Here is a 27,533-nt window from a genome sequence, read left to right as displayed (position 1 = left end):
ACAGTATGTCCACACATAGAAAATACATCCATACACAAGCAGGCTGTATACAGCCTTCCTTTTTAATCTCAAGAGATCATTTGTGTGTTTCTTTCCCCCTGCAGCTCTCACCCACTGAAGTGTCAGGCTGTTTCTTCCTGCAGAGTGCAGACAGCTCTGCCTGTATGTAATTCCTCAGTATGTAAAAGCCCAGCCAGCTCAGAGGAGGATTTATCCAGCTTGTAAAAGATAATAGAGCAGAGAGAAGCTGCACTAATCTAAATAACACACAGACAGTGTGCAGAGAGGGGCCTGGAGGGGGGAGATGCATCACAGAACCACAACACTGAAGAACTTGGCAGCCTTCCAGACACAGGCTGACAAGTCTGACAAGAGAAAGATAAGTTGATTTATTACAGAGATGGGGATAGTAGAACATGCTGCAGTAAGCCAAACACATTAGAATAGATTTTGGAACTTGTAGGATGGAAGAAAACCGGATGAAATTTTTGTTACGGAGTCTCTTTAAGAATAAACCTATAAATATATTTAAAAAAAACCCTGTTTACCTCCCACACCAAAAAATACCCACATACAAGTTTAAATAAAAAAAAAAAAAAAATTACAATATAAAAAAAAAAAAAAAACCATAAATAGTTACCTAAGGGTCTGAACTTTTTAAATATTCATGTCAAAGGAGTATATCAATATGATTTAATAAATTATGGGCTTCTAAACAGTGATGGACGCAAAACGGAAAAAATGCACCTTTATTTCCAAATAAAATATTGTCGCCATACATTGTGATAGGGACATAATTTTAACGGTGAAATACCCGGGGCATATGGGCAAATACAATACGTGAGTTTTAATTATGGAGGCATGTATTATTTTAAAACTATAATGGCTGAAAACTGAGAAATAATGATTTTTTTCCATTTGTTTCTTATTCTTCCTGTTAAAATGCATTTACAGTAAAGTGGCTCTTAGCAAAATATACCACCCACAGAAAGCCTAATTGGTGGCGGAAAAAACAAGATATAGATCAATTAATTGTGATGAGTAGTGATAAAGTTATTGGCAAATGAATGGGGGGTGAAAGTTGCTCGGATGTAAAAAAATTTCAACCCTTCGGGCTTAAGTGGTTAATGTCTATTGTCTAAACCACAGGTGGCAAGAACTTCGGGAATCCAACCAGAGATTACCAGTACAGGTACAGGAGTAGATGAGACAGCATCCTATGACATTCATGGATGTCTAGGAAATCTACCGGTAGCAGATGAATCTGACAAGAATGACAATGAGGAAGATGAAGAACAGATACATAAAGGAAAGTCTAACAGTGAGTGAAGTGGAGCTCAGACAGATGGAGGAAGGAGAGGATGAGTCAGAAGCAGAAGAAAAAGAAGAAGAAGAAGAAGAAGTAAAGGGGAGGGGTCAGCACGGTGGCGTAGTGGTTAGCGCTCTCGCCTTGCAGCGCTGGGTCCCCGGTTCCAATCCCAGCCAGATCAACATCTGCAAGGAGTTTGTATGTTCTCCCCGTGTCTGTGTGGGTTTCCTCTGGGCACTCCGGTTTCCTCCCACATCCCAAAAACAGATAAGTTAATTGGCTTCCCCCCCAAAAATTGGCCCTCCTAGACCATACATGCATTACACGATACATACATAGACATATGACTGTGGTAGGGATTAGATTGTGAGCTCCTTTGAGGGACAGTTAGTGACATGACAATATACTCTGTACAGCGCTGCGTAATATGTCAGTGCTATATAAATACTAAATAAAATAAATAAGCTGCTGGCAACAAAAGTGAGTACACCCCTAAGTGAAGACTGTCAAAATGATGCCCAAAGTGTAAATAATTTTGTTTGATCAGCACTGTCTTTTAGGCATGGAGTTCCCCGGAGCTTCATAGGCTGCCAATGGAATCCTCTTGCACTCCTCCATGAGGAAGCTGGTGGATGTTAGAGATCCTGCCCTCCTCTGGGGTGCTGCTAAGGTTTTTGTGGCCCAAGCAGCACAAAGTTTGTGCCTATATGTCTATAGAGTGCCATATTCCTATTCAGAGCTGGATTTACAGCTCAGGAGCCTGTAGGCACAGCATTCAGGCACCCTAAACTCCACCCCTAAACTCAGGCCACACCCCCATTTTAGCTAGGCATCCCTCCTCCCCCTGACTAGGTAGCCACGTTTTCCCCAGTATTTGGTAACCCCATTAATCTAGGTAGTATAAGTGTCCCACCTCAAAGTATAGGGAGCCAGATGTGCCCCCACCCCAGTATTAAGAAGCCCCCCCAATAGTTTGGGGGACATTTGGATAGGGGAGCTGCCTCTCCTACATAAAGCGCCCATAGGCACGAGCCTACAGTGCCTTATGGTAAATCCGGCCCTGTGCTTATTTGTAAAAGAATCTCTGGATATGACACTGAGCAGGTGCTCTCAGCTTCCTTGGCCAACCATGGCAAGGCCTGCTCTGAGCGGAACCTCCTGTACTCCTTTTGATGCCAGTGGTTTAGACATTAAGATTTTTGCGACAGTGGTCCTTTAAAAGGGAACCTAAACTAAGAGGAATATGGATGTTTCCTTTTAAACCATACCAGTTGCCTGGCAGTCCTGCTGATCTCTTTGGCTGCAGTAGTGACTGAATCACACACCTGAAACAAGCATGCAGCTAATCCAGTCTGACTTCAGTCAGAGCACCTGATCTGCATGCTTGTTCAGGGGCTGTGGCTAATAGTATTAGAGACACAGAATCAGCAGGACAGCCAGGCAACTGGTATTATTCTAAAAGGAAAAATCCATATCCTTCTCCGTTTAGGTTATCTTTAAAGTTTAAAATCTATGTAAACACATGCAAATAAAAAATACATTTCTACCAGAGTAAAAGGAGTCATAAATTACTTTTCTCCTATGTTGCTGTCACTTACAGTAGGTAGTAGAAATCTGACATTACCGACAGGTTTTAGACTAGTTCATCTCTCCATGGGGAATTCTCAGCATGACCTTTATTCTTTATGAAGACACTCCCTGAAAAACATTTATACAAAGATGCTGGCCAGCCTCCCTGCTCACTGCACTTTTTTTGGGAGTTAGACGGAGTAACTGCCATTTACTAAGTACTTAGGAAAATAAAGAAAACCCCCCATGAGGAGATGAGCTAGTCCAAAACCTGTCGGATTTCTACTACCTGCTGTAAGTGACAGCAACATAGGAGAAAAGTAATTTATGGCTCATTTTACTCTGGAAGAAAAGTACTCCTTATCTGTATGTGTTTACTTCGATTTTAAATTTTAAGATTTTCGGAACAGTGGTCCTTTAACGGCTGTGGGTTATTTTGATAGGACAGCAAATTTACACAGCTACTTTAATTTGTAGCTTTATTATGTCCTGTGTATTCCTGCTCATGTTTCCCGCGGCGTGTTACCTCGCATAGCTGGTGGACGAGGAACCGGTCATACAATCCACTCTGGCCAAATATATTTCCTGGGAATTACTGCCAGGGACACAGGCTTATTAATAATGTTCTTATATTTATACAGGTTGGAGTAACGAGATACCACTTTGGCCTCATTTCCACGGGCAGTTGAACTGTGTGCTCAGCAAGCAGTTACCAGGCAGCAGTGAGCAGTTACCAGGAAGTAGCAGGCAGTTGTGAGCAGTTGTAAAGAGTTTGAGAGGCAATTTGTTGCCTTTCATCTGCCCATAAGGCCTCTTTTCCATGGGCAGTTGATAGGCAGTGAAATGCCTCTGAAACTCTCACAACTGCTTGCTGCTGCCTGGTAACTGCTTGCTGCTGCCTGGCAACTGCTTGCTGAGCACACAGTTCAACTGCCCATGGAAAAGATGCCTAAGGCCTCCTTTCCACGAACTGTTGATAGGCAGTGAAATGCCTCTCAAACTCTCTCAACTGCTCACTGCTGCCTGGTAACTGCTTGTTGCTGCCTGGTAACTGCTTACTTCTGCTTGGTAACTGCTTGCTAAGCACACCGCTCAACAGACTGGGGAAAGGAGGCCTAAATGTGCCCGAGACAATCGTTCTGGGCTGTCTCAGCCTAGATCCTGGTGTGAGTAGTACAGCCGGAACAAGGTGGATCGCTAACCGATAAGTGAATGCAATATCTTCTCACTTGCTGCCTGTTGTCCCTCCTCCCCTCTCAATAAAACACTACAAGCTGCCCGCCTGTACTCAATACTCATCTTAGACAACGTTGAAGACACCATTAATTGAGCAGGTGTACAGAGGTTGAAGGCACAGTAGTTCTGCGCCTGCGCAGTACAGTCCGGAGGACGTCAGCGCGACCACATGAGCCGTATTGGTCCATTTCTTTTTAGGGTATTTGAATCAGATTATTGTCAGATCTGACAAGATTAGCCACATGCTTGTTTCTGGTGTTATTCAGGCAGTACTGCAGCCAAATAGACCAGCAGGGCTGCCACTGGTATTGTTTAACAGGAAATAAATATGGCAGCCTCCATATCCCTCTCATTACAGTTGCTCTTTAAGATAATAAAAACCCACCAGCCAGTAAATACCATGTACTTTTTATTTGTAATAAATTAAATACATAAGACAAGCAATGTAGCAATATATAATCAAACTAGGAACTCTATGGAAACATTACAGGTCATACAGATCACAGCAGAAAGACAGACATGTTTTTTTTAATTTGGACAGAGTAACGATTGGACTTCAAGTCAAGTTTTTCTTGCTGCTTGTGCCCTTTTTGGTAAACATATATAAATGTGAGGTAGATCTGCACATGCCCAGTAGAACGAAGTGCTTATGCACTTGGCAAAAAGCCATGCATGAATAGCTTCATTCTACTGGGCATGTGCAGAGCTTGCTCGCACATGCCCAGTCCAGAATTGCTTACATAAAGCTGAGAGCGCAGCCAGGAGATGAAGAGGGGTGCTGCGCTGGAGCGGTGGGCTTTATGAGGGTCCGGAGAACCTCTGGACCATCTGGAAGCAACCCACTAATGAGGTAAGCATCTTAACTTTTCCCTTCTCCTTATTTCAGGTTTACTGTAACACAAATTGTATGCAGCCAATCAAACCCAGTTCATTCCAATTCAGATCGGTCCAATTTAAGGCCTCTTTCCCACGAACTGTTTACAGGCAGTGAAATGCCTCTCAAACTCTCACAACAGCTCACTGCTGCCTGGTAACTGCTCACTGCTGCCTGGCAACTGCTTGCTGAGCACACAGCTCAACAGTTCGTGGAAAAGAGGCCTAAAGCTGCATATAAATTTACATGCAAGCTGGAAACATTTGCATATGATTGACCGTTCTGTGACCTGTATCCTGACGATTGAGTTCATTAGCCCTTTTAAAACCTTTATAAAGTTTTGATTTGAACGATTATACACTACACAGAATACAATCTGGGGTACGGATGGATTCAGTGCTGAATGAGCTATGTGACTATTTTTCAATGTTGTTTTTCGGCCCAGGCCCCTTTCCCCTCTCAACCGATCTTGCTAATAAAATGCCCCTTCAGAGTGCCTAACTCTAACCTCCCCTCTTTAGGTCAGTCCCTTCCTGACACCTAACCACACCTCTTAATTTTAACAAAGGGAAACTGTAACCAAGGATTGAACGTCATCCCAATCAGTAGCCAATATCCCCTTTCCCACACAAAATATTTACCTTTTATCAAATAGTTCATCAGGGCGCTCTGTATGGCTGATATTGGGGTGAAACCCCTCCCACAGTGTGATGTCATGACCATGGCCCTCACGGTTTCCTGTCTGTGAACCTCATTGCATTGTGGGAAATAAAGGCAGTTTCCAACTGCCAAGCTGCAAATTCTGCGGGGGGTTTCGGCCAAATCGAACCCGCAAGCGATTCAGCCGCGGCGCCGTTATCCCCTATGGCATTTTCCCCGTGCGATTAATGTGCGGGGAAACTCTGCGGAATCGCGGCGGAAACCGCGATAGTGGAAACGGGGCCTAATACATTGACAATCTACCCTACACCATTCAATTTTCATAAAAATTAATCAGAAAAATCCACCACTCCCGATCAACTTTTAATCGAATAAAAACGGGAAATCTTTTTTATTGAATTGCTGTAAAATCGGATCATTTTATTGCATCGTGTGTGGTCACCTTTAGAATTATTAGCATCTAGCTGAAATCCCCATGGATGAAAATTGACTTTCCTTCCATTTCGACTTAAGAGCCAAAACTCTACGCCAATGCCGCGGCCCTCCCAATAACACGCTCAGCCACACGCCCGCTTAGTGTTTTACTGGGTCAATAACGCGGGCGCCAAATCCACCAGCTCGGTACACACTGCTACACAATAAATTATGAAACACTTCAACATAAATATCAGTGCGAATAAATAAAAACACTCACAGCATACAAAAATAAAACAAAAACACTTAAATAGAAATGACCAGTAAACTTCATACAAGGAAGTTAACTGGAGTAAATGTGCTCGCAAATTAAAGTTTTCGTATACTTATACTTAGCCGCGGTTAAAACGTCTTAGAATGGGCTGAACAATAATGGAGTACCGTACACGTTTTCTTGCATTGTTTTTATTTTTGTCCCACTACAAGATACTATCCTGCATACCCAGATATGTGCAGTATAAGATGCTAATTAGAGCCTATACTGATAGTAAACTAGCTGCAATGTGTGCTGATCTCTGCTACCCCTAGTATGTAGTGTTAGCTGTTACTCAGTGCCTGTACCGATAGTAAGCTGGCTGCAGTGTGTGCTAATCTCTGCTACCTTCAGTATGTACAGTATAAGCTGTTACTCTGTGCCTGTACTGATAGTAAACTAGCTGCAGTGTGTGCTGATCTCTGCTACCTCCAGTATGTACAGTATAAGCTGATACTCTGTGTCTGTACTGATAGTAAACTAGCTGCAGCATGTGCTGATCTCTGCTACCTCCAGTATGTGCAGTATAAGCTGTTACTCTGTGCCTGTACTGATAGTAAACTAGCTGCAGTGTGTGCTGCTCTCTGCTACCCCCAGTATAAGCTGTTACTCTGTGCCTGTACTGATAGTAAACTAGCTGCAGTGTGTGCTGATTTCTGCTACCTCCAGTATGTACAGTATAAGCTGTTCCTCTGTACCTGTACTGATAGTAAACTCGCTGCAGTGTGTGCTGATCTCAGCTACCCCTAGTATGTGTTAGCTGTTACTCAGTGCCTGTACCGATAGTAAGCTTGATGCAGTGTGTGCTGATCTCTGCTACCCCCAGTATTTACAGTATACGCTGTTCCTCTGCCTGTACTGATAATAAACTAGCTGCAGCATGTGCTAATCTCTGCTGCCTCCAGTATGTACAGTATAAGCTGTTACTCTGTACCTCTACTTATAGTACACTAGCTGCAGTGTGTGCTTATCGCTTTTACCTCCAGTATGTACAGTATACGCTGTTCCTCTGTGCCTGTACTGATAGTAAACTAGCTGCAGCATGTGCTAATCTCTGCTGCCTCCAGTATGTACAGTATAAGCTGTTACTCTGTGTCTGCACTGATAGTAAGCTAGCTGCAGTGTGTGCTGATCTCTGCTACCTCCAGTATGTACAGTATAAGCTGTTACTCTGTACCTCTACTTATAGTACACTAGCTGCAGTGTGTGCTTATCGCTTTTACCTCCAGTATGTACAGTATAATCTGTAACTCTGTGCCTGTACTGATAGTAAACTAGCTGCAGTGTGTACTGAACCATGTTTAAAGTGATTTTAAAAATATCCCCACTCCCTCCCCTCTTGTACCGCTGCAATTCATAACTTCCCTGTGCAGATCATAATGGACACTTCAGAACACAATGTAGCAGAAATGAGGACGAATGATGTATATAAAAATTCTCCCAGTATCACCAGAGGGGAAAGTCAGGCTAACAAATCACTGAACTACAGCTGCCAGTGAACCGCTTCCCTTTGTCCGCAACAGGAAGGGGAGGTGAAGAAGAAGCTTGGCCCCACCCTTCTCCCTCATCTTGATTGGTAGGGGTAGTAAGCGCCACACCTCCTCTCTCCTATAAAGCATCATGGGACAACCAACACCACGGAGCGCCAATGACACAGCTGGTTACATCGAAAAACGGCTTTAACCACGTCTATGTATAAGTACACTCAAGCTGTGACGTTTTGCTTGTTTTTCACTGTCCGAAATCATTTTTCATGATAGCTTCAGGTGACAATCTACCACCTGTATAGATATCCCTCGTTATTTCCTCTTTCACTGAGTCGGATAAATACTTGGCTGACCGCTGCTGATGTACTCTCTGTATACCTCATGCCCATATGTTAACGGTATAAAAGGACTGCTACTGCTGTGTACAGGTGACCGGTTAACGTTATCTCTCGGGGTACGGCCCGTTTTCCACGCGCGCCATTTGAATTTCATCCTTAACACAAAAAGCAGTGCCTGCTGCCTCTTTCCTGCACTCAGGTTAAAATTGTGCCGTTTTCTTGAGTCTTCCCCATTTTACATTATTTCCTTTACTACGAACCGTCGGAAAAATGCAAATGCAAATACAATTGCGTTGTGAAAACAAAAATCGCATGGATATCATTCTGAAAAGTACAAAGAAACGCTTTGGTGTGAATAGAAAAAAAAATCGCAATTGCATCGCGATATGCAGTGGAAAACGAGATTAAAATCATTGGGAAGCCATAAAAAAAAAAAAACAAGATAAGATACTTACCTAAGGAGAGGGAGGGCTCTGGGTCCTATAGAGCATTCCCACTCCTCTTCCGGTGCCCTCGGTGCAGCGGCAGCTCCTCCGTTTAAATATCTCGCCACGGGGGACTTCGGAAGTCTTCAGAAGCAGAGACCTCCCAAAGACAGGCGGCTCCAAGCTGCGCATGCGCGAGAGAGAGGGCGTGTGTGCAGCATGGAGCCGCCCATCTTTGGGAGGACTCTGCTCCCGAAGACTTCTGAAGACTCCCTTCGGAGGCGGAGTAAACAGTATCTGACTAAATTGGTTGAATACTGCTACCGGGGAGCCAGAACTGGAATGGGGGCCGAGAGAGGAGGGGAAGGCTCTATAGGGCCCGGAGCCGTTCCTCTCCTTAGGTAAGTATCTGGATGACTTTTTTTTACTTTCAAGTGTATCCGAGCCAAAGCCACATGAAACACTTACCTAAGAAGATGAGAGCCTCTGGATCTGTCGAGGCTTCCCACCCCGCCCTCCAGTCCTCCCTTTGCTGCTCGCGGACCCCTCAAATATCTCAGACAAGGGCTTGTCAGTAACCTGATCAGGGCTGCCCTCCTTTTCAAGCACGGGCGCCTGTGTGAGAATGGCCACGCCCACTCAGCATGCCGAAGCTCTTAAAGCAGACCTGAACTCAGAACTTCCTCTCTGCTCTAAAAAGATACGCAACAGCATAATGACCTTTTAAAAACATTTCCTTGTTACAGCTGATACAAATCCTGCAATAAATCTGCAGTGCGTCTACTTCCTGCTTTCATGGAAGCAGACATAGGGTTAACATCCTGCTTTACAAATTACCTGCTCTGCTGAGGCAGCCAGCTGACACAGCTGAGAGATCAAATAACACTTGTGATTAGTCAACTCTCTAAATACATACAGTGTGCATTTCTCTGTTTTCCTTCTGTCCCGAGCAAGAGTTCAGGTCCACTTTATAGAGTAGCATGACCCAGTCTACTGGAACGTCCTGGAGAGTGGCAGCAGGAGCGAGGAGGACACAGGAAGCCTCTATATAGGATCCAGAGTCTTCCCTCTTGTTAGGTATTTCTTTTTTGACCGAAGCTTTGGTTCTGGTTCACTGAGATCAGGAGAGAGAAGCTTACACCCCCCCCCCCCACAACAACATCCATTAGAAATAAGGCCCGCCTTAACCCCTCCCCTACAATTGCTCTGGCACGGGATACTGAAAGGCGTGGCTTTCTCCCATTGGCTGGGTCTGCAGGAGAGATGGCCAGTGAAATAGTAAGATTTCCAACTTGCATGCAGCTTAAAATCCAGCCAATCAAACGCACTTCCTGGTGATTCGTATTGGCCCAATTCCAAACTGCATATCATTTGCATATTCAGAAAAAAAACTGCATCTCATTGGTCAGCTTAAGTCATTACAAATCCGGCTGCCCTAAACCGGTACTGCTGGGGCAACATGCAGTGTTTGATGAACTTGGGAATTTTGGGAGGGGGGCAACTTTGATTAGTAAACCTTTTTCTCCCAAACCATAGAATTTTTTTTCCTCTTTTCCACCATAAGCTCTAGGCGTGGGCATAAAGCGTGGGCTGCCATGCTGTGAATCTGCCCGCCTCCCAGCATGCCATGCGGCTCGCCTCATACCACATAATGGCTGGTGTCTATATTGATGTCCGCCAGGTGGTCGTGGCGATTGATACAGACACAGCGGATGTCGGGTTTGCCGATCTCGCCTGGTTTCAGGCTGATGATAAAATGGCTGATGCCAGTGTTGGGGCTGACGGAGAGTTCCCGGGACTTCTTCACGCCGGCCGGGAAGGCGACACGCAGGTCTTCAAACAAGTACTTGATCCAGTTTCTCATGTAGGCACCGTGGCTCACCAATAGGACGTTAGCATCCAGCGTGACATCACCGTTGCCTGGGTAACACGACTGATTCTCCGTGTCTCGGCTGGCGAAGGGGGTGAGGTCGACCGTCAGCGTCCTCTCTCTGCCGGAAGCGCCGAGGGCCGAGAGGTCTTTGGTGCTTGCTTCGTCCGCCACAAACTGACAGAGGAACTCGAAAAAGTCCTTGGCCCGCGCTCTCACCTGTCGGAGAAATTCAGCGACACTTTAAAAGCTGATAAACATGGCACAGTCCAGTGCGGCAAAAATCTAATCTTCATTTTCAACGTTCTTAACACCTATCCTTACACCTCAATTCACAGCTAGGTGATGATTTTAACCCTTTAGCATCTAATTTATTTAAAGGGGGCCATACACTAGCCGACCAAACAATCAATCGACCATCCAATTCGATTATTATAATCGAATTGGATGAAAATTGGTGCTGCCAAGTGCATGCTCGACCGACAAAGCGACCAATTTCGGGACAGAAATTCACCGCACGGTCGATCGCACATGCTGGAAAATTTCGGCCCGAAGTTAGTTGGTCGGGTGCGTGGCGGTACGGCGGCTGAATTGCGAACGAGCGGCGAGACGACGAAACCCCCGCCGCAATGTATAAATGTATGCAGTGTGTGTGCATTTATACATTACCTGGCCGGTGTCAGCCTCCACGCGGTTTCCGTCCATCTCCGGGCTCCGCATACACGCCGGCGGTGCTCTGATGTCAGACTGTTACCCGGCGAGATGGACGGACACCATGCGGAAGCTGCTACAGGACAGGTAATGTATAAATGCACACACACTACATACATTTATACATTTTGGGGGCAGCGGCGGGGCGGACGCGGCGGCTCTGCCGATTCCGATGATTTCATGCTGAAATCGGACGGGAAACGGCCTGTAGTGTATAGTGTGTAGTGTACAGATTAGAGATAAACTTGTCTCTTGGTCGAATCTGCCCATAATCTTCTAATGTATGGCCACCTTTAGGCTTGAAAGTGTTCCATTTCAACACAGAAGGGTGTGTGCATCAAGCACCAAGTGAAACCTGATATTTCTAGCCTCGCAAGTTTGGCCTAATTGGCTTAAAGCGGACCCAAACATTTTTTAAATTCAAAATATTTATTTGCAGCACTCTGACACATACAAAGATAAATAAACACTCCTCCATGCCTATGATCATTTCCGTGCATGCTTTTCACCCTTCTCTTTTCATAACTAGGGTTATACAGGTGGCAGCCATTAGCAATTCCTCCTTTGCTGGACACCATCTCCTCCACCAGTCTGCCGGATTCTGTCCCAGCAATATGAAAGGAAGGGAGGGGTTCCTCCAATAAATGTAAAATATTTTATATTTGTCATCATGCAGCTGAGAAAAGGCTGCTATTTATTATTATAATTTAGAAAATAGATTTTATTTCTGAAATCTTGTATTTTTAATTTGGGTCCACTTTAATTAAGAGGCCTAGCTCATGCAAACGTGCATTTGCTTTCGCTTGCCAGAATATGCAGGGTTAATTACACCGCAAAATTGTGCCCTGCAGGGATTAGTTCATGCTACAATTAGCACTTATCCAGGGGCGCCGCGTGGGGGCCCCCCGGGCCCGAGGAGCAGCATGAACAGAGCTCCAAGCCCTCTTACTGCTCAGAGACCCTGTAGCTGCACCGGGGGGGTGGGGGGGGGGGGGGACAGAGTTGCAATCAACCCCCACCCCCCCCAAAGCATGGCCAATGCCCGGTAGAGCCGCCTCCCAAAAGATATTTGCCGACCTTATTGCGCATTGCGTCCAGGAGTGTCATTCACAATTAGCATGACGTGGGAGCCCCACAAGAAAGGGTTACAGCTCAGGGGTGGCTCCCCTGCAGTCTCCCCCCACCATCCCCCCCCCCCCCCCCCCGGGGTGCAGCTACGGGGTCTCTGAGCTCTGTTCATGCTGCTCCTCCTTTCATGGGGGCCTCCACGCGGCGCCCCTGGATAAGTGCTAAAGCAGCATGAACTAATCCCCGCAGGGCACAATTTTGCAGTGTAATTCGTTGTAAAACCCTCCATATTCCGGCAAGCGAAAGCAAATGCAAGTTTGCATGAGCTATGCCTTTTAAAGCATACCCGAGGTGACATGTGACATGATGAGATAGACATGGGTATGTACAGTGCCAAGCACACAAATAACTAGGCTGTGTTCCATTTTTCCTTTCTCTGTTTGAAAGAGTTAAATATCAGGTATGTAAGTGGCTGACTCAGTCCTGACTCAGACAGGAAGTGACTACAGTGTAACCCTCACAGATAAGAAATTCCAACTATAAAACACTTTCCTAGCAGAAAATGGCTTCTGAGAGCAGGAAAGAGGTAAAAAGGGTCAATAGCAGGGATGGTCGTAGTCAGCCAACTTCGCTGCGCTGGAACTACGCGTAGTTTTACGCAATTACGCTTCGCCAAACTACGGGTTCAAAATCAAAAATTTGCTTTGTATGCATTTCGTAGACTACGCGTTAAAATACGCAATTACGCGTAGTGCGTAGCGTAGTACATGCGGACGCTTATGCCATTATGCATAAAAATGTACGCATGAATTCCTCTGCAAAATGCTTGTACCAGTAACTCTTCTATGCGTACATTCCCCTTTCCAATGCGTAATTTTGTATGCATACAATCGTACGCGGAAAAATAGACGCACATAACGCATTCGTAGTTTACTTTGCAATACACATGAGAACTACACGTAGGGGCGTAAACTACGCGTAACGGTACTTCGCTACGCGTAAAATCGTACGCGTATTTTTGAGACTTCGCCTACGAACTACGATGCGTAGATGCGAACTACGATGTGAACATTCGCACTGGCGTAGTTTCTGCTCATCCCTGGTCAATAGTTCATAGATTTTAGCTCTGGCATACTTCAATGAATGTGTCATTGAGCAAAAACAGTAAAACAATTAAAAAACTTAAAAAGTAGATATAACATAAAATAAAAAACTGTGGAATATCTTAAAAAGTCATTTTATTTCATTAGTTTATTTTCGCTTCGGGTGTCCTTTAATTAAGCCAATTAGGCCAAACTTGCTAGGCTAGAAATATCAGGTTTCACTTGGTGCTTAATGCACACACCCCCTTCTGTGTTGAAAGTGTTCCAGGCCAATTTACTTTCGCACTTTTTTATTTCTTATTTGTTACATTTCCTTGCTTCTAATAGGTACTGCTGTAATGTGTATTTATGGCCACTTGCCACTAGGGGGCAGTGTGAGACAATAACAGAGGATTTCTGCTTTCAGTTTCTATATTTTCTGTTAGTAGAGAGAGCTCAAAGCATTCCAAGAATTTACAGCACAGCAAGTTCTGCCGACTGAGGTGCACTTATCTCAAAGGCGATAACTCGATTGAAGCTGCTAATGGGTTAAACAGCAGATGTCAATCTTGAACTGGTCGTCTTTTTGACTGGCAATAATTCTGTTTGGAATACAGAATGCCCACAAACTCCCACCTTCCTAAATGAGCAATTGACATCACAGGAAAAAACGATTTGGAAATGTTACTCTTCTCCACTGTACGACAAGGTGTTTTATTGGTCTCGACTCCTTTTGGGGAAATTTCGCCACGTTTTTTCTGGACAGGAAACCATGGAAATTCTCACATTAGAGGACACAGGGGGGCAATAAAAACCCAATAGGCCAACGACACTATCCAAAACTAAAACAGAATATCTCTGGAAACCACAAGAAAAAGAGCTGGCACATCCAAAGTTAATCTATCGGTTCCATGTAAAAAATATGGCCAATGTTTCGGAACCACGTAAGACCCCTTTATCAAGGCAATGCTTGTTTGGAGGCAAATATCTGTCTGCTGCTGTGCAAAAGTTCCTGCAAAGGAAGTAGAAGTCTGGCTCCTAACACTGGCAGAGAGCGATGTGTATTGTCTGGGATCAGCAGCAGCTCTCTGCATACACATCGCTCTCTGCGAGTGTCTAGAGGAGTGTCTAGAGGAGCCAAACTCCCACTTCCTTTGCAGGAACTTTTGCACAGCAGCATACAGATCTTTGCCTACCAACAAACATTGCCTTGATAAAGGGGTCTTACGTGGCTCCGAAACGTTGGCCATATTTTTTACATGGAACCAATAAAGATGGGACAATGGGTTTGAACCTTAGTAAGTGCGAGACAATACTACCAATGTGATGCATATCTCTGGAAACAGTCCGAAAACGGATAAAATCAGTAAGGCTCAGTGCCCACTTACAGTCCGTGGGGTTCCACTAATGACCAATATCAGCTCCATTAACTGGACAGGTTACCTCATCCAGGGTCTCTCCCCCAGGAGGGGTGTAGGACGGACATTGCTCTCCAGACTTCTTGGCCATGGTTTTCAGCTCGCTCAGAGGCCTCCCTTCGGCTACACCATATCTCTGGAACACATAACAATGCAAAACAAAGATATAATACCCTATAGTCTCCAAGACTGAGCTTTCGGCAGTAATCCAAACAGAAAGTTAAAGCGGATCTGAGATGAAAAACTACCTGTAACAAGTAACTTGTCTATATATTTTATCTAAAGTTTAGATAGTTTACACAGCAAATCTAGCTGCAAACAGCTTCAACAGTTTTTGACTATTTATTCCTGTGATACAATGACAGCGGCCATGTTCTGTTTGTCACATTACACACAGGCAAGCTGATCTGCATCTCCACCCCTCAGCCTGTGAAAACTTCACTCCCCTCTCCTCCCTCTGAAATCTCTGGCTAGTAACACCTCCTCCTCCTCCTGCCCAGACTGAGCTCCCATAAGCCTTTGCTGCTAAGACTCAGAGTGCCAGGGCTCTCTGGAGGAGTTGTGGGCGAGGCTTGTTTACTTTATAGGGAATTAGAGTATTAAAACAAAACAAAAAAAGTATTTGGCTTGAGGAATGCCCTATAAACTATATGAAAGGAACACAATTATGCAATGAGTAAAAGTTTATCTCGGATCCACTTTAAGAACCTTTTTTTATCAATTAAAGTGTTAATCTATGCACGCAACATAGTGTCCGTTAGCACTCCCGGTGCAGGCAAGCCACATACAGCTGTCTGCTGCAGCAAGGCATACAGGAAGAGCAGTGTCATGTGCTGAAAGTGAGGTCACTGAAACGCCCCTCGTGCCTGGAGTAGAGTGTGATGATGTCATCACATCGCTCCTCCTACGCTGCATTAAATAAACCATTGCATTAGACGGAGATGCCTGCTGAAGGGTTTTGCTGTTGACGAAAGCTTGTTTTTTACATTTTAAAAGTGAATTCTGATTGATTGAATATAAAGCATACGCTTATAATTTAACCCATTAACCCGCCATCCTGTATTACGCTCTGGGCTTACCCGCTCTCGCAGTCTGGCATCATAGTTAATCAGAACCCCCTCACTGTGCTGGTTATTCTTCATGATGGTGCAGGCTGTCTGTGAGATAAATAAAACACAAACCGTTCTTTAGAAACTTCGCTAAATGTAAAGAAATCGAATTTCCTCACGGCTCCCAAACTATAAACATATATAACAGTCATTATCTACCAGGTCAGCTCAGCAATCCTGTATTGCAGCTTAGGGTAGTTATACACCAATAATCTGCATCACAAATCACATACATGACATCCCACCGCCCTCCATAGGTGCAGAGATTGCAGGAGACCAGGCTGGGCCGAGTTTCTCCTGAATACACTATTGGTATACCTAGACCTTGTGACCAGTGATGTCACTTCCTGCAAGGGGAGTCTTCAGGAGAGATGCTGCAACTAGAGATGGGAAGTTCGGATCTTTTCAATGATCCGGATGATTCGAATCGGATCATTGAAGAGATCCGGATTTTTGATCCGAATCTCGGATCATTTTACTACCGGAAGCATTCGGGGGTGAAATGAACAGCAGGACAGGTCTGTGGACAGGAGAAGGGGGGGGGGGGGTGGACACACAGAGAAGGGGAGAAGATGGACAGAGGGCAGGGAGTGGACAGAGAAGGGAGGAGGGACGAGCAGAGAGCAGAAATGTTTGCACACAATACCCACATGCTGCAATCATATGCTTTACATATATTTCACCTATATGTTCATCTGTACACTTTGAAAGAAAAGGTCGCACAGTGAAAGAAAGCATTCCCAGAAGATAAGTGCAGCTGTTTAGTGCCGAGTGCAGGAGGATTATATTGCCTTTCAATCACAGTGCCTGCAAAGTTACTGAGCTGTGCTGAGCCAAAAGCTTCCAATGTGATCACTGTGCAGCACTACGGAACAGCCAGCCTATAATGAGCAGCACATTTCAGCCAGTATGTGTGCTCTACACATATCTGGCAGTGGCACCCATGTCCCCTCTCTCTCATCTACCTGTCTCCCTGCAAGGCTGCCTCCCTTCCAACAGAGCGATCCATCTCAGCTCTGCTTCCAGGACCCCGCTGCCCGCTGAGAGGGGGCGTGTTGCTCCTGGCCCTGCCCCTTTTGCGATCCGAATCGTTCATTTTGATGATTCGGATGATCGACTCATAAAATAGATTTGGATCAAAGATCCGAATCGTTCATGATCCGGACAACACTAGCTGCAACACTCAGCGCATCTTCCCTGCAGGCTCTGTATTCATTCCTTTCTTCAAACTCCATACTGCACTAATTCCACAGTTCTCCCCCTGAACGCCACTGCATGGTGACAGCACAAATGGCTGGCTGTCGGAGGTTGAGGGGAACCCCACCCAAAAAAATCCCCCCAAAACAGGTAAGCTACAAATAAGGCCCCCAGAGCCTCCTGGGCCTTACAGCTGCTGCAGTTATTACTGTTACTAAACCCTTATAGGGTAACTATTGTGAAAATTGTCAAATTTAAAGGGAGTCTGAACTAAAAATAAACTTATGATATAATGCATTGTATGTGTAGTACAGCTAAGAAATAGAACACTCGTAGCACAGATATGAGTCTCATATGGTTTCCTGTACAGGAAGAGTTAAGAAACTTTGGTTGTTATCTATGCAAAATTGCTTTTCTGAGCTCTCCAACTTATTTAGACAAATTAACAAGCTGACACATCATTGCATTCCAGCGATTCTGGAGGTGTGTTTAGCTTTTAGGGGAAAATGGTTAATTTGCATATATTCAGCAGTGATGCTCTGGGAGACATCTCAAGCTCACTCCAACCTGAATTATTGCAAATTCTTTCTGTTTTAAGAAAGCAAACACTTGTTTTTCTTATTTAGTCAGAGAGCAATGCTCTTTTCTGAAGCACTTATCTCAACCTGTCTCTCACAGTTTATTTTTTGTTTAAAGAAAATCTGTAATGAAAAAAACTCCCCTGGGGGGTACTCGCCTCGCGTGGGGGAAGCTTCCGGATCCTGTTGAGGCTTCCCCCGTCCTCCTCGGTCCCACGGCGGCGGCGGAAATCCTCCCGGAGCAGCGGCAATGTAAATATTTATCTTTTGGCTCCAGCGCAGGCGCAGTATCCGCTCTTTCCCACGGAGATAGGTGGAAATAGCCGATCTCCGTCAGGCCGCTCTACTGCGCAGGCGCAAGTCTCCTGCATCTGTCCTGCTCCTGCGTAGTAGAGCGGACCCGACGGAGATATTTATATATTTAGGCTATTTTTGCCTATCTCCGTCAGAAGAGCCGCAACAGCGCCCCCGGTGGAGCCCAAAAAAGTAAATATTGCACAGGCTGTCGGATTTGGCGCCTTTGCGTTCCGCGGGCAGCAGTGAGACCGCTAGGGGACAGAGGAGGACGGGGGAAACCTCGATAGGATCCGGAGGCTTCCCCCTCCCGAGGTGAGTACCCCCCAGGGGAACTTTTTTACAGTACAGGTTTTCTTTAAGGTTTTATTGCAGAGCTAATAACCCTTTCAACCTTCCTGCTTTGTTTCATAGTTTAAAATACAGAGTATAACTTGTAAACTGCAAATATTAGAGAATGATGCAATGTTATTAAAAAATAAAAAGTTATATAACTGAAAATAAAAATATGAGACTCTTTTCTTTGCAACTAATGTTCTCTGAATTATCTGTACTACACACGCAATTCATTATATCATACTTTTGTTTTCGCTTCACTTTAACAAACATCCTCCCAGAGTAAACTGCACTGAAAATTACTTTTTTTTCTTCTTATACGGCTGTCACTTACAGTAAATGAAAATCGGACAGATCTCACTTTGAACTTGTCCATCTCCTCATAGGGGATTCTCAGTATTTTACCTTAGTACCTTGCCTGTTTTTTTGTGTGGGGTCCCCTCAACCTCTGACAGCCAGCCACTTGTGCTGTCACCAAGCAGTGGAGGTCAGGGGGAGAAGTGCAGAATGGCTGGCCCTCCCCCACAGGAAAAGGGCAGACAATGTACAACATCAGTAGAGATGGTCTGATGGCTGCTGAATCTGATTGGTTTATGTAAGTTAATTTTCAAGCTGCAGTCATTTGTATAAACTGAATACAGAATAAAGAGGACCTGTAACCCAGGATTAAACTTCATCCTGTTAAAGAGAAACCATGACCAATAATTGAACTTCATCCCAATCAGTAGCCGATTCCCCCTTTCCCATGAGAAATCTATTCCTTTTCACAAACGGATCATCAGGGGGCGCTGTATGGATGATATTGTGGTGAAACCCCTCCCACGGTGTGATGTCATGGCCATGGTCCTGACAGTTTTCTGTCTGTGAACCTCATTGCATTGTGGGAAATAAAAGCTTTTTTTTCCAACTGCCAAGCAAGCAGTATCTCACTCTGTGCATAGAACTCTCAGTAACGAACATTCCGTACAGATCACCTGGCAGAACTAAAGATGTCACCAGCAGTGATACATTTCAGAATGCAAATCAGGGAGAGGAAAGATTTTACATTGGGCAAACACTGACTAAATAATCTATAAATGAATGTTGTAAAAAATAAGCAATTTGATTCATTATGTTATTTTCACTACAGCTCCCCTTAAAGAGGAACTCTTATAATGTAATAAAAAAGTGCTTCATTTTTACAATAATTATGTATAAATTATTTAGTCAGTGTTTGCCCATTGTAAAATCTTTCCTCTCCCTGATTTACATTCTGACATTTATCACATGGTGACATTTTACTGTTGGTAGGTGATGTAGCTGCTGCATGCTGTTTTTGGCAGTTGGAAACAGCTGTAAACAGCTATTTCCCACAATGCAACAAGGTTCACAGACAGGAAACTGCCAAGAGTACGTACTCAGAGTTTCTTGTAGGAGGGGTTTCACCACAATATCAGCCATACAGCACCCCCTGATGGTCTGTTTGGGAAAAGCAATAGATTTCTCATGTAAAAGGGGGTATCAGCTACTGATTGGGATAAAGTTCAATTCTTGGTCGGAGTTTCTCTTTGAATAACCAGCCACTGCTGATCGTTGCAGCCGCAGGAATGGAATGGCGGTTCAGTAATGGTGGAATACTTGCCTGCTTAGCGCGGATTAAGTCGCTGGAGAAAACGTGAGTAAATTTCACTCCGCTGAGAAATCTCCCGGCAGCTTCCGCCTGCTTGAACCCGATATCAGAGAGAGGTTCATCTATGCCTTGTCCTATAGAGAGAAGACACGGGTGGGCGTGGTCAGAGCGCCAAGGTCACAGCCAATCACAATCTAGATTTCCATTTCCTGGCTCTTAAAGCAGACCTAGATTTCGAATACACATTTTCCATTTCCGTAAGAATCATTTATTATTAAAAGGGAAAATAATTTTAAAGTGGACCTGAACTCTTGCACAGGACAGAAGGAAAACGGAGAGAAATGCACCCTCTATGTATTTAGAGAGTTTAGCCTGTCTAATTCCCCCTCATCTGTGACAAATCGCAAGTTGTAAGTTTATCTCTCCCGTGTCACCTGACTGCCACAGGAGATATGCTCATTTGAAAGCACAGGATGTTAACCATAAGTTCTGAGTTCAGGTCTAATATTAACAATGAAACAGAGGGGAATGGCTGTACATTTCGGTCTGCACAGCCATATGGGAGGGGGAGTGGTTTCCCCTGTCCTTCTGCACAACTGTATAGGAGGAGCAGGGCCTGTCCCACTCCTCCCTCACACCTGTATGGAAGGAGGACTGGCTGTACACTTCCTCCTTCACATCTGTATGAGAGGGGGAGTGGCTGTACACTTCCTCCTTCACATCTGTATGAGAGGGGGAGTGGCTGTACACTTCCTCCTGCACAGCTGTATGAGAGGGGGGGTGGCTGTACACTTCCTCCTGCACAGCTGTATGAGAGGGGGAGTGGCTGTACACTTCCTCCTGCACAGCTGTATGAGGGGAAGTGGCTGTACACTTCCTCCTGCACAGCTGTATGAGCGGGGGAGTGGCTGTCTTTCTCACCCTTCACAGTGCTATAGGAGGGGGAGTGGCTGATCCTCTCCTCCTTTCACAACCATATGGGAGGGGGAGTGGCTGTCTTTCTCGTCCTTCACACCTGAATGGGAGGGGCAGTGGCTGTACATTTCCTCCTGCACAGCTGTATGAGAGGGGGAGTGGCTCTTTCTCATCCTTCACAGTGGAATCGGAGGGGGAGTGGCTGATCCTCTCCTCCTGCACAACCATATGGGAGGGGGGGTAGCTGTTCATTTCCTCCTGCATAGCTGTGTAAGATGGGGAGTGGCTTTCTCCTCCTGTACAGCCAAACAGAAGGGAAAGCGATATGGGAGGGGGAGTGGCTGTCCTTCCCCTGCACAGCGGTATGGGATGAGGAGAGCCTGTCCCTCTTCTCCTGTACAGCGATATGGGAGGAGGAGCTGCTTTATCCTCCTGCACAGCGGTATGGAAAAGGGAGTGGCTGTCCCTCTCCTCCTGCACAGCGGTATGGGAGGGGGAGTGGCTGTCCCTCTCCTGCACAGCGGTGTGGGAGGGGGAGTGGCTGTCCCTCTCCTCCTGCACAGCGGTATGGGAGGGGGAGTGGCTGTCCCTCTCCTCCTGCACAGCGGTATGGGAGGGGGAGTGGCTGTCCCTCTCCTCCTGCACAGCGGTATGGGAGGGGGAGTGGCTGTCCCTCTCCTCCTGCACAGCGGCATGGGAGGGGGAGTGGCTGTCCCTCTCCTCCTGCACAGCGGTATGGGAGGGGGGAGTGGCTGTCCCTTTACTTTCATTCACATTTGGGAGTAATTTTCTGCTGGACCGTTTGCCACGACAGATGACAGCAGACCAACAGACAAGCACAATGGACATCACCTTGGCGGAACTGCAACGGACCTCCTGAGCAATACAGACCCTCACACTATACAAACACGCTGCCACTCTGTGCAGGACTCGCAGGCCCAGTGCACACCGAGCGGTTTTAGCAGCGATTCGCCAACCGCATCCGCCTGTGAAAACGTTTGGCTAATGTATTTAAATGGGATGGTGCACACCAGTGGTTTGAGGTTTTTAGCAAACTGCAAACGTGCCTCCTGCTGCACTTTTGCAGAAGTGTTTCTGCCTCAATGTAAGGTATAGGAAAAATGCAAACCGCTCTGGAAAACGCTACATCAGAGCGGTTTTCCAGGCGTTGTTACAGAAGCTGTTCAGTAACAGCTTTACTGTAACAATATATGAAATCTGCTACACAAACGCTCGGCATGTTTAGAAAACCTCTCTAATCATGCCTAGAATCGCTCTGAAATCTACTCCAAAAAAACGCTAGCCTTTTGAGGATCTGCTAGAGGTTTTGGTGCGCACTGGGCCTTAGAGTGGAACTGAAAGGGGAACTGAAGAGAGAGGTATATGGAGGCTGTCATGTTTATTTCCTTTTAGACAATACCAGTTGCCTGGCAGCCCTGCTGATCCTCTGCCTCTAATACTATTAGCCATAGCCCCTGAACAAGCATGCAACAGATCAGGTGTTTCAGTGGTTCAGACTTATAAGTCTGATCTGACAAGACTAGCTGCATGCTTGTTTCTGGTTTTAATCAGATACTACTGCAGAGAAATAGACCAGCAGGGCTGCCAGGCAACTGGTATTGATTAAAAGGAAATAAACATGACAGCCTCCATATACCTCTCTCTTCAGTTCCCCTTTAAGTTAGTTTATTTACTTCATTTCCTATGAGAGCAGTTAAAGGACCACTCCAGCGAAAAAAGTAAGCAGTTAAAATCTGACAGAACCGACAGGTTTTGGACTAATTTATCTCCTCATGGGGATTTATCAGGGTATTCTTTGTTTTCAAAAGCCTGAAAGGCAGTTGCTAAGTGTAACCGCTAAAATAGTGCACAGGTGAATAGGGAGGCTGGCTGGTATCTTTTGATAGTTCAACTACCGTTCAGGAAATGCTTTTGAAAGCAAAGAAAACCCCGAGAATCCCCCATGAGCAGATGGACTAGTCCAAAACCTTCCTATTCTGTCAAATTTCAACTGCTTACTTTTTGTGCTGTACTGGTCCTTTAATGATTCACATTTAAAAAACAAATTCTAATTTACAGCTTTGGCTGCATCCCCTTTATTTCTCGGCTACTGAGAAAAAAAAATAGGGCCTACATATCTATACACAAGTCCTGCCCGACCTACATCTCTGAGCTGGTCAGCAGATACACACCTGGCCACCCACTTCGCTCCTCCTCACCACCCCACGCATCTCGCCCTCCCATGCTCGACTACAGGACTTCACTAGAGCTACTCCCATCCTGTGGAATTCTCTCCCACTGTCCATCAGACTTGTACCCTCCTTCAAACAAACCCTCAAAACTCACCTCTTCAAGGAGGCCTTCCCCACCTCAATGCTGCCATAACTCTCTCTGCCGAGGACATCTCGATGCAGCCCACCCTCCTATAGTGTCCCCTCCCCTCCCTCTAGATTGTAAGCCTTTGGCAGGGCCCTCTCCCCTTGTGTATCATACTTGATTGTGCACTCTATCCAGAGTAATGTGAACTTGTATTATTGGCACTACTACTCCAGTGCATGATCTGGCATTGTGCATCCTATTGCTTATTACCTGTATCGGGTTGTTTGTGACCCTTATTATCATTGTAATCCTATGCATTGTACAGCACTGCGTGATATGTTAATCCGATGAAGATGGCCGCTATAGCCATTTTTATCACTGACATATCATTTTAATGACTTTCTAATAAAGAGCTTACTACTTGCTGAAGGTGATGCCAGCTTTGTTGGATTTACATTGCTTTTTAAAGCTATGGCACACAGTTTGTCCTTTTGCATGGGTGCTCCCCCACATTTGTTGTTCCTGCGTAATATGTTGGCACTATATAAATCCAATAAATAATAATAATAATAATAATAAGGTTTACAATGATTTACAGACCTGACATGGGGAAGATAAAAAACAAACAGTAAAACTGGAAATAAAACATGCAAACACAGACGTAACTGAAGAATGATTTTATTACAATAATAAATGTGGGTTCAAAGCCGCTTTAAGCTGAAGAATTAAGTACAATAATTCCTACCTTGCAGTAATTTTTCCTTGTTGTAGCGTGTCTCCCCACTGCACGGAAACAAAGACAAAGCCCATTAATATCAATATCAAAACCCATTAATATCAATGACTGGACCAGCTATTGATAAGAGAGTTTGAAGCCAAATAAATTAGCTCTTTTTATTGCCCACTTAGGTTAAGCATTAAGATCAAAGCTGAATCGCCACAACAGAGCAGCAGAATGAGGTATTTATCCACCCGAAATCCCCAGGGTAAAATTCTCAGTTCGTCTCCTGGTAGAGGCAGAGCGTTGCCCAATAGCTCTGCCTCTACTGGAGTCAAGCTCCGCCTCTCTCACTCTTCTTTCACTGAGAGGGGCGGGGAGAGGTGGAGATCATCGGAGATTGACTGGACTGGAGGCAGAGCTAGTGCGCCCAGCTCTGCCTCTACTGGAATCAAGCTCCGCCTCTCCCCACCCCTCTCAGTCTTCTTTCACTGAGAGGGGCGGGGAAAGGTGGAGATCACCGGAGATTGACTGGACTGGAGGCAGAGCTACTGCGCCCAGCTCTGCCTCTACCAGGAAGCAAAATCTACAACCTGAAAAGTTGAGACATTTTTTCCCGGGATTTTGGGGGGATAAATACATCGTTCTGCTGCGTTGTTACCGCGAATCAGCTTTGATCCCAATGCTTAACATAAGTGAGCAATAAAAAGAGCTAATTTATTTGGCTTCAGAATCTTTTTAACCATTTCAGCCCCCGGGTATTTTTCACCTTATGTATCAAAGCAATTTTCACCTCCCATTCATTTGCCAATAACTTTATCACTACTTATCACAATGAATTGATCTATATCTTGTTTTTTTCCGCCACCACTTAGGCTTTCTTTGGGTCGTACATTTTGCTAAGAATTATTTTTTTCTAAATGCATTTTCACAGGAATATTAAGGAAAAATAAGACATTATTTCTCAGTTTTCAGCCATTAAGGTTTTCAAATAATACATGCCTCCATAATTAAAACCCATGTATCTTATTTGCCCATTTGTCCCGGTTATTACAACATTTAAATTATGTCCCTATCACAAAGTTTGGCACCAATATTTTATTTGGAAATAAAGGTGCATTTTTTCAGTTTTGCGTCATCACTATTTACAAGCTTATAATTTAAAAAATATTCATAATATACCCTCTTTACATGCATATTAAAAAAGTTCAGACCCCTAGGTAACTATTTATGTATTTTTTTTTTGTTTTTTTAATCGTCATTTTTTTTCATTAAAAAAATTATTTAGGTAATTTTTGGTGTGAGAGGTAAACAGTTAATTTTAAATGTAATAATGTGTGTTTATTTCATTGATAAATGTATGTAAATGTAGTTTTAATATCTGGCCACAGTCAAAAAACATTTTTTAAGTCATGCAAACGCTCTTGCTTCCAGGAAGCATAATGAGGACAGGAAACTATTTTTTTCTATCAGAAAGACAGAGGTTTCTGATAAGAAGCTGTCGGTCTGTCTACGCTGTCATACTTACCAGCTCGGCATTCACTACCTATACTGGGTGCACCTATACCTGGCTACCTATACTGGGGATACCTATACCGGGGGCACCTATACCTGGCTACCTATAGCGGGGTCACCTATACCTGATTATTTATACTGAGGGCACCTATACTGCAGACACCTATACCTGGCTACCTATACTGGGACACCTATTACTGGCTACCTATACTGGGGGCACCTATACCTGGCTATTTATACTGGGGGCACCTATACCTGGCTACCTATACTGGGGGCACCTATAGATGGCTACCTGTACTAGGGCACTTATGCCTGGCTACCTAAACTGGGGGCACCTATGCCAGGCTATACTGGGAGCACATATGCCTGGCTACCTATACTGGGGGCACCTATGCCTGGCTACCTATACTGTGGGCACCTATGCCTGGCTACCTATACTGGGGGCACCTATACCTGGCTACCTATACTGGGAGCACCTATACCTGGCTACCTATATTGGGGGCACCTATGCCTGGCTACCTATACCTGGCTACCTATACTGGGGGCACCTATGCCTGGCTACCTATACTGGGGGCACCTATGCCTGGCTACCGATACTGTGGGCACCTATACCTGGCTATTTATACTGGGGGCACCTATGCCTGGCTACCTATACCTGGCTACCTATACTGGGGGCACCTATGCCTGGCTACCTATACTGGGGGCACCTATGCCTGGCTACCTATACTGTGGGCACCTATACCTGGCTATCTATACTGGGGGCACCTATACCTGGCTACCTATACTGGGGGCAACTATACCTGGCTACGTATATTGGGGGCACCTATGCCTGGCTACCTATACTGGGGCACCTATACCTGGCTTTCTCTACTGGGAGCACCGATACCTGGCTATACTGGGGGCACCTATGCCTGGCTACCTATACTGTGGGTACCTATACCTGGCTACCTATACTGGGGGCACCTATACCTGGCTACCTATAGTGAGGGCACCTATACCTGGCTACCTATACTGGGGGCACCTATACCTGGCTACCTATACTGGGAGTACCTATACCTGGCTACCTATACTGGGGATACCTATACCTGGCTACCTATACTGGGGGCACCTATGCCTGGCTACCTATACTGGGGATACCTATACCTGGCTACCTATACTGGGGACACCTATACCTGGCTACCTATACTGAGGGCACCTATACCTGGCTGTCATACTGGGGAGGGAGGGGGAGCCCGTCTGGCTACCATTCTAGGGTAGGAGCTTATGTGGCTACTATACTGGTATGAAATCACATTATTTAATATAGGAATGGGTGGTGGGGGGAGACAGCGGGACAAATTCTGCATCGGGGCACCGGGGTCTGTCGCTATGCCAACTGTATGGACCTATTTGGAGGGCTACCTATTTTTGTGGTGGTGGACTCCTTTCTCTACCTATTATTATGGGAGGCCATTCTACACTTAATACTTTTGTCTTCCCTTTAAGGCAGACAAGGTGGGTGGGGTTATTTTATTTATAAAAAATTGTGGGTCAAAAATAAAATCTGATGCCTGGCAGAGAATTATAAGACTCTGCTCACATTAATCCAACCCATGGGTAAAGATCAGACTTTTGGGTGGGCTGCCCCTTTATTGCGCCCTGGAAGCAGCATGCAGGAAGCGGGGAGGATTTCTTTGTCACAGGGACGATGGCAGGATGATCGCAGCTCCATACAGATCGGTATAATAATGGGGTCAGCTGGCAGCTCCTCCAGCCGCACTGACTGACAGGGGCAGCCGGCAGGTGAGGGGGTCGCTCGGCCAGGGTGGATACTCACTGTCTGACGACGGTCAGCGCGAATCTGGCCATAGTGCTGATCGCTAATCGCCCGACACATGCCCCGACCAGCCGCCTGTCTGCACTGCGGGGCTGCTCCGCACACGGATACAATGTAGCCGCCGCCCAGCCAATCAGCGCGCAGCACGGACGCCGCCTCGCGCCGGGGGATTCGTAACGCGGGCGCTGATTGGCTGCGGCGCACAGGGCCTGGACACTGATTGGCTGCGGCGCACAGGGCCTGGACGCTGATTGGCTGCGGCGCACAGGGCCTGGACGCTGCAGGAGAGGAGCCGCTCCCCCCAGGGTGATTCTGTGCTGCCTCGGGAGCTGCTGCTCTGCGGCCGCTGTGTG

At 45.6% G+C, this 27,533-nt stretch overlaps 1 protein-coding gene across 1 annotated transcript; it reads right to left on the bottom strand.

Moving 5' to 3' along the window:
• Positions 1–4,557: 4,557 nt before the first annotated feature.
• Positions 4,558–27,294, bottom strand: TIGAR (TP53 induced glycolysis regulatory phosphatase). The gene is made up of 6 exons (XM_068278360.1): positions 27,181–27,294; positions 23,877–23,914; positions 19,910–20,031; positions 15,854–15,931; positions 14,800–14,910; positions 4,558–10,714 (listed from the first exon to the last, which is right to left on the bottom strand). Exons 1-6 carry the CDS (start codon positions 27,210–27,212, stop codon positions 10,265–10,267), a joined length of 831 nt encoding a protein of 276 aa, XP_068134461.1. The 5' UTR covers positions 27,213–27,294; the 3' UTR covers positions 4,558–10,264.
• Positions 27,295–27,533: the final 239 nt, after the last annotated feature.

Source organism: Hyperolius riggenbachi, chromosome 3, assembly GCF_040937935.1.
Source record: "Hyperolius riggenbachi isolate aHypRig1 chromosome 3, aHypRig1.pri, whole genome shotgun sequence".
Taxonomy (NCBI): Eukaryota; Metazoa; Chordata; class Amphibia; order Anura; family Hyperoliidae; genus Hyperolius; species Hyperolius riggenbachi.
The sequence above is the reverse complement of the archived record's forward strand: the minus strand, read 5'-3'. Positions and strand labels throughout refer to the sequence as shown.

Excerpts from the sequence above, each read along its gene's own strand:
- TIGAR (XM_068278360.1), bottom strand. The coding sequence starts at position 27,212 with ATGGCCAGATTCGCGCTGACCGTCGTCAGACA. Across the intron at positions 15,932-19,909 it reads ACTTAATCCGCGCTAAGCAG|ACAGCCTGCACCATCATGAA; the intron begins GCAAGTATTCCA and ends TTTATCTCACAG. Across the intron at positions 14,911-15,853 it reads ATGCCAGACTGCGAGAGCGG|AGATATGGTGTAGCCGAAGG; the intron begins GTAAGCCCAGAG and ends TATGTGTTCCAG.